We start from the raw sequence: 6,191 nt of genomic DNA, 5'->3' as shown, positions 1-6,191 counted from the left end.
GTTCATATTGAGCACTATTTGAAATCAGTGTTATTATCATGCTAAAATATTGATTGAATATCAGGTTTAAAACGAATAACTTGCCTCAGTAATATCGGAGTTGTATTTCAGGGGGAAGGATGAGAAGAACCTGGCATATTTCCTTTAGACCAGACAATCAGTCAGACCCATGCATATCCCATTTCTATCCAAGCCGTTTGCAGAGATAGTGCACTCACTGCGCTGAGAGCAGCGGTCACAAATCAAGTCCGTCTCGGCAAGTCAATTTTGTATCTACGGTGGGTAAGTTGTACATCTCAGTTCAACGTTGAAGTTAACCCTTATGTCCGGGTTATTAGCTATATTACAATTATTACGACGAGTCACATTGCTTTGCCAGGTTTTCTAGAAGTGCGCATCCTCGTCAGTTTTTTAAATAAAAAATTTTAAATCATGCGCGCATTTCTCTGTAATCTTCCGCCGAACTATTTGGATTACAGATTTAGATACAATACCAATGTTCTCAGTTTATGGTTATAGATCGATATTTGGGGTTCATTTCAGGATAGGCTTTGTAGGAAATTAAAACTTTTTTTTAGGTTAGGCAGAGCAGAACAGGCCTTTTCGGTTGGGGTGGCACACCAAACGGGCCTAATCTTTTAGTGGAACCCTTTTGACAACTGAGAGAAAAATGTACATTTGAAAATGTATTTCATGCAGTTCTACACATAAAATGATCAAATGACCCATCTTGCCATGAGGTGGGGTGAAGTGTTTTTGCCGTTTAAAACGAATGTAAAGATATCTGAGCGAGAGTGACTAACAAAATCAATGTGCCCTGCGTGCCCGGTTAGTATTCAGCCATGATTACAACACGTTTAGATAACTGGCAGACTAACATACCAAATTCTTAGCTGACATGGCTAATTGAGTGACGGTCAGTGACTGACAAAACAAGAGAAAAACGGCTAATACACAACCAAAATTCGAACTTGCACCTGGTCTATTCTATTATTCTAACTCTCAACAAGTTGCGACCCCTGACTGAGTTCCTAAAATAAGGCTATTGCTTATATTGCTTATGCCTGGAGCCGGCCCTGGCTATATGCAGTGCAGTAAACTTTTATGAGCATGTTGAACTTCAGTTCATTCTTCAAATATGTCAACAAGACATTTGTATTTCTAACACAACATGCTGTTAATATTTTTCTTTCCAGAAAAAATGTAATCAGGGACTGCTTCAAAATTAGAATTCATACTATATAGACATATATATATTATTGGTGAAACTGTCATTTTCAGAGTGATGCCATGTCGATTCCAAATGTATCCAATGTCTCCACAGATATTACAATCCAAGGATTAGCTCTCTGCTGAAGAGACAGAAGATGGACTCAGCCATTAACAGCCACCTTGTGCAGAACCTGTCCATTCTTCTGAGTGCTGGTTATTCCAACGAGACCTGTCGCTTTGATGAGGAGTTTAAGTACATCCTACTGCCTGTTTCCTATAGCCTGGTGTGTGTTCTGGGTCTGGTGCTGAACTCTGTGGCTCTGTGGATGTTCCTGACCAAGATGCGACCGTGGAACACCAGCACCGTCTACATGTTCCACCTGGCCCTCTCAGACTTCCTGTACGTTCTCTCCTTGCCCACCCTCATCTACTACTACGCTAACCGCAGCCACTGGCCCTTCGGTGTGGCCGCTTGCAAGATCGTCCGCTTCTTGTTCTACGCCAACCTCTACAGCAGCATCCTCTTCCTCACCTGCATCAGCGTCCACCGCTACCTGGGCATCTGCCACCCCATCAAGGCCCTGACCATGGTGAAGCCACGCCATGCCCACAGCGTGTGTGGAATGGTGTGGGCTGCTGTCACGGCGTGTCTGGTGCCCAACCTCATCTTTGTCACCACCAGCCAGAGGGACAACGACACGATGTGTCACGATACGACCAATCCCGAGCAGTTTGAGGAGTATGTGGACTACAGCTCTGCGGTCATGGTCCTGCTGTTCGGCGTCCCCTTCATGGTTATCATGGTCTGCTACTGTCTGATGGCACTGGCTCTGTGTCGGCCCAGACGGGGGCTCTCGTCCAGCCAGCAGAACTCACCCTCCCGCACCAAGTCCATCAAGCTAATTGTGGTGGTGCTGGTGGTGTTCGCCGTGTGTTTTGTACCCTTCCATATCACACGCACCCTCTACTATACCTACCGTGTACTGAATGCCAAATGTGAATTCCTGAACATCGTCAACTTTGCCTATAAGATCACCAGGCCTCTGGCCAGTGTGAACAGTTGTATTGATCCCCTCCTGTATTTCCTGGCTGGGGATCACTACCGCTCTAAGCTGGTCAAAGCTCTCACTGGAAATAGACCGACAACCACCAGCCTTTCTGCTGCCTGCCTGAAAAAGCGCCCCAAAAAGAACCATGAGATCGCGCTGGTCTATAAGAACCCAGAGACTAAAGCCAGCGTTGAACCTATGAGATAGTGGGTTATACATATGGACAACTATGGGGCATCATATAGATATGCCTAACCTCCATAATATAAACAGGAAGGAAACAGTTAATAGTCCTAGGCTGACCACTACACAGCTGCACTTTCTTTGGATGCTGTTCTGTCATTTCAGACACAGGATGACTACTGTCCAGGGTGAACGAAGGGGCCTCTTGCCAGAGCTCAGACCTGAGTGAGAAATTCAGTTCCTATAAGGCTGTTCGGTCAATGTCATGTTAAAGAGAATGAAGAAGTGGGAGTACGGTTGAGTTCAGAAAACAGTGGTGAAAAAGTACCCAATTACCATACTTGAGTGAAGTAAAAATGAAAGTCACCCAGTAAAATACTACTTGAGTAAAAGTCTAAAAGCATTTGGTTTTAAAAATACTTAAGTATCAAAAGTAAAAGTAAAACTATACATTATTTCCAATTCCTCATATTAAGCAAACCAGACGACATCTTTTTCTTGCTTTTTTATTTATGTGTGTTTAGTGAGTCCGTCAGATCAGAGGCAGTAGGGATGACCAGGGATGTTCTCTTGAGAAGTGCGTGAACTGGACCATTTCCCTGTCCTGCTAAGCATTCAAAATGTAATGAGTACTTTTGGGTGTCAGGGAAAATGTATAGAGTAAAAAGTACATTATTTTCTTTAGGAAGTAAAAGTTGTCAAAAATATAAATAGTAAAGTACAGATACCCCCCAAAAAACGACTTAAGTAGTACTTTAAAGTTCTTTACACCGCAGTCTCCTTATCACCACTAACACTTTAAAACAGGGTTGTAAGTATGTAGTACAAGTGAGACATCTACATCCCCCCTTGTTAGTAAGAAGCTATGGCAGGTAGCCTAGTGGATAAGAGTAACTGAAAGGTTGCTGGTTCAAATCCCCGAGCCGACTAGGTGAAAAATCTGTTGAGCAAGGCACTTAACCCTAATTGCTACGATAAGTTGCTCTGGATAAGAGCTTCTGCAAAAATGTAAAAGCCAAGTCTGTTTTATACATGTACTGTACAGTCTCTTCCTACTCTGAATACTTGTCTATTCATTTAATTCTGCCGGTTGCTGTGCTTGTAAGACAAGAGTTCAAATCCTTTCAACCAGGGGAACAAAACAGTTTATGTGCCTCTGTCTGAGCCAGACTGTAGTCTCATAGAATAAAATCTTAACTGGCTTGCCTAGTTAATTAAAGGTTAAATAAATCAAATCAAATAAAAATATTACCACAGACTGTTATGCAAAGCCTGTTATGCACAGTAGCTACAGGACTCTGAAGAGCAGGAGGAAATGTATGTAATCTGTAATCTGTTTGTTCAGATTTGTGTTATTATGGTAGCACGTACTCAGAGAGAGGCTCTGTGGATGGGTATAACAGATTGGATTATTATGGATTATCGGTGAGTTACTGTGATCATCAAAAGCATCTCTTCCTATAACATTTTTAAAATATGATCCAAGGAGTTTGGCTGGTAAAAATGTCTTCCTGTCACGCCCTGACCTTAGTTATCTCTGTTTTTCTATATATTTTGGTTAGGTCAGGGTGTGACTAGGGTGGGTACTCTAGTTTTTGTATGTCTAGGGTTTTTGTATGTCTAGGGTTTTTTGTATGTCTATGTTGGCCTGATATGGTTCCCAATCAGAGACAGCTGTTTATCGTTGTCTCTGATTGAGGATCATATTTAGGTAGCCATTTTCCTCATTTGTGTTGTAAAATCTTGCCTATGTTTGGTTGCCTTAGTGCACATCAGTAGCTGCACATTTAGGTAGGTAGGTAGGTAGGTAGGTAGGTAGGTAGGTAGGTAGGTTCAGTGAGTTTCGATGTATTAAAATTATGTGGAACTCTACTCACGCTGCGCCTTGGTCCAATCCTTACGACGAACGTGACACTTCCAGTCAGAGTGGAGGTGACGTTACAATAATCAAAAAAACTCAAAGGTTGATGCAAGCTGAAACAGTTCAACAGAAACAGTGTGTGTTATCCAAAAAATGTGTGGTAGCTAAAGCACTAGTCCTCTCCCAGCTGTTTGTGTCCTTCAGCACAGTCCCCACAGCTGTCGATCTGTCTGTCTATGCTGTGAGGAAACCAGGGGAGGGACTGAATGGGTGTGTAGGCTGGAGTATCAACTCCATCCAACAACCCACACTTTGGATAAAGAGGAGATTTTCCTGCATTACCCAATTTGGATTCATTACTTGACCCAACATGGTCTTTTTCCGCATTAGTTTTGGTTGTTGTTGCTCTCAGAAAGACTGCCTTACTTTCCATGTGAAAGCAGATGTCTCTGTAAAGCAGATTGCAGGTCAGAGGTTCATTCCTAAGGGTATTTGAAGTACTATACTGCTGTACTTCATATTAAAGCTACTGGTCGTGTTTATAAAAGGCATTATAACTCAGGTTCAAGGTATGATAGGAAGGCACATGGTTCAATAGGTTTATAACAATATAATGCCATTAAATCTATTTTTATAAATCCACATTTGCTTACTGTCATTTGGTTACAATTGTATTTATCCATGACATTGGTTGATTAATCAAAATCTAAGTTGTGTGCGTATATCGAATTGAACTCCTTCATGCTGCAGTGTCTTGCAGACTTGAATGGGGTTATGATAGAGGGAGAGTGTGGGAAAGTAATGGTTGGCTGCGTGTCTCATCCAAACACGAGGCGTTATCGGATGTAGGTCCTCCATGAATCAGACATGGGTGAAAGTGAGGAGACCTGAGGAAGTGGGAGGACAGGACGGATGGAGAAACAAGAGCAGGAAGTGAGCTGGTCATGGTACTGGACTGTTTGGGTTTTTCCTTCCCTGGTCCGTGCCAAGAAAACCAAGCTGGCCCTACCAACACCCCATGGAAAAGATCTTGTGTTTCCACTTTCCAGCCAAGGCTCCATATTGATTATCCATCGTAATCATCCATAAACAAACTGATATTGACATCTGAAATAGGGGAAGACCAACTCTCCATAAAGCAAGATATGGTGTTAAAATAGTCACAGTACACAGCAGGTGTATTCTCCATATTTCTGTAGAGCATTGTTAGTTTTTGTCAATGACAACTTTTACATCATTACATTCCTAAAGTAAAATAATTTTCCCTGACACCCAAAAGTACTTGTTATATTTTGAATGCTTAGCAGGACAGGAAAATGGTCAAATTCACACACTTATCAAGAGAACATTCCTGGTAATCCATATTGCCTCTGATCTGGCAGACTTACTAAAAACGCATGCTTCGTTTGTAAATGATGTCTGACTGTTGGAGTGTGCCCCTGGCTATCAGTATATAATGAAAAAAAGCAAGAAAAAGGTGTCGTCTGGTTAGCTTAATATAAGGAACTAGAAATAATTTCCACTTTTACTTTTAGTTTTGATACTTATGTATATTTTAGCAATTACATTTACTTATGCATTGTTTGTTGTACGCCTTCAGTTATTGGTTGTCCATTGTCATAAACTAGTCAAACTAATGTTCAACTAATTGTCTGCAATTCAGTGTTTTGCAATGATTTAGTTGTCTTGTATTCCCCGCTCCCTTCATACCTCTGCTCTGCTTTCAAACAAGGGTGCATTAAAGGGCATATTTAAATACAGATGTTATGCTCAAGACCAGCTAGCTGCTAAAGCCGTACACTGATGTAATAGCAAGCCCCAGGAAGAATAAGATTCCCATGGATATTTATCTGAAGATTTGTAGTCTCGTCAGATTTGGAATCCCA

The 6,191-nt window shown here is 41.7% G+C and overlaps 1 protein-coding gene across 2 annotated transcripts; it reads left to right on the top strand.

Annotated features, from left to right (window-relative positions):
• The first annotated feature begins 203 nt into the window (after nucleotides 1-203).
• Nucleotides 204-5,946, top strand: LOC139365957 (P2Y purinoceptor 4-like). Of its 2 annotated transcripts, none has more exons than XM_071103020.1 (2): nucleotides 204-282; nucleotides 1,325-4,941. In XM_071103020.1, the coding sequence occupies exon 2, from the start codon at nucleotides 1,368-1,370 to the stop codon at nucleotides 2,466-2,468; it is 1,101 nt and encodes a 366-aa protein (XP_070959121.1). In that variant the 5' UTR covers nucleotides 204-282; nucleotides 1,325-1,367; the 3' UTR covers nucleotides 2,469-4,941. The 2 variants fall into 2 exon arrangements, with proteins under 2 accessions (XP_070959121.1, XP_070959122.1); XM_071103021.1 differs by having other exon boundaries at nucleotides 214-278; nucleotides 1,325-5,946.
• The last annotated feature ends 245 nt before the right edge of the window (nucleotides 5,947-6,191 follow it).

This window comes from Oncorhynchus clarkii, chromosome 14 (genome assembly GCF_045791955.1).
Source record: "Oncorhynchus clarkii lewisi isolate Uvic-CL-2024 chromosome 14, UVic_Ocla_1.0, whole genome shotgun sequence".
Classification (NCBI taxonomy): Eukaryota; Metazoa; Chordata; class Actinopteri; order Salmoniformes; family Salmonidae; genus Oncorhynchus; species Oncorhynchus clarkii.
Note: the sequence above shows the minus strand (reverse complement) of the source record. Positions and strands in the feature narration are given on the sequence as shown.

Coding starts and splice junctions, on each gene's coding strand:
- LOC139365957 (XM_071103021.1), top strand. CDS start 1,368: ATGGACTCAGCCATTAACAGCCACCTTGTGCAGAACCTGTCCATTCTT.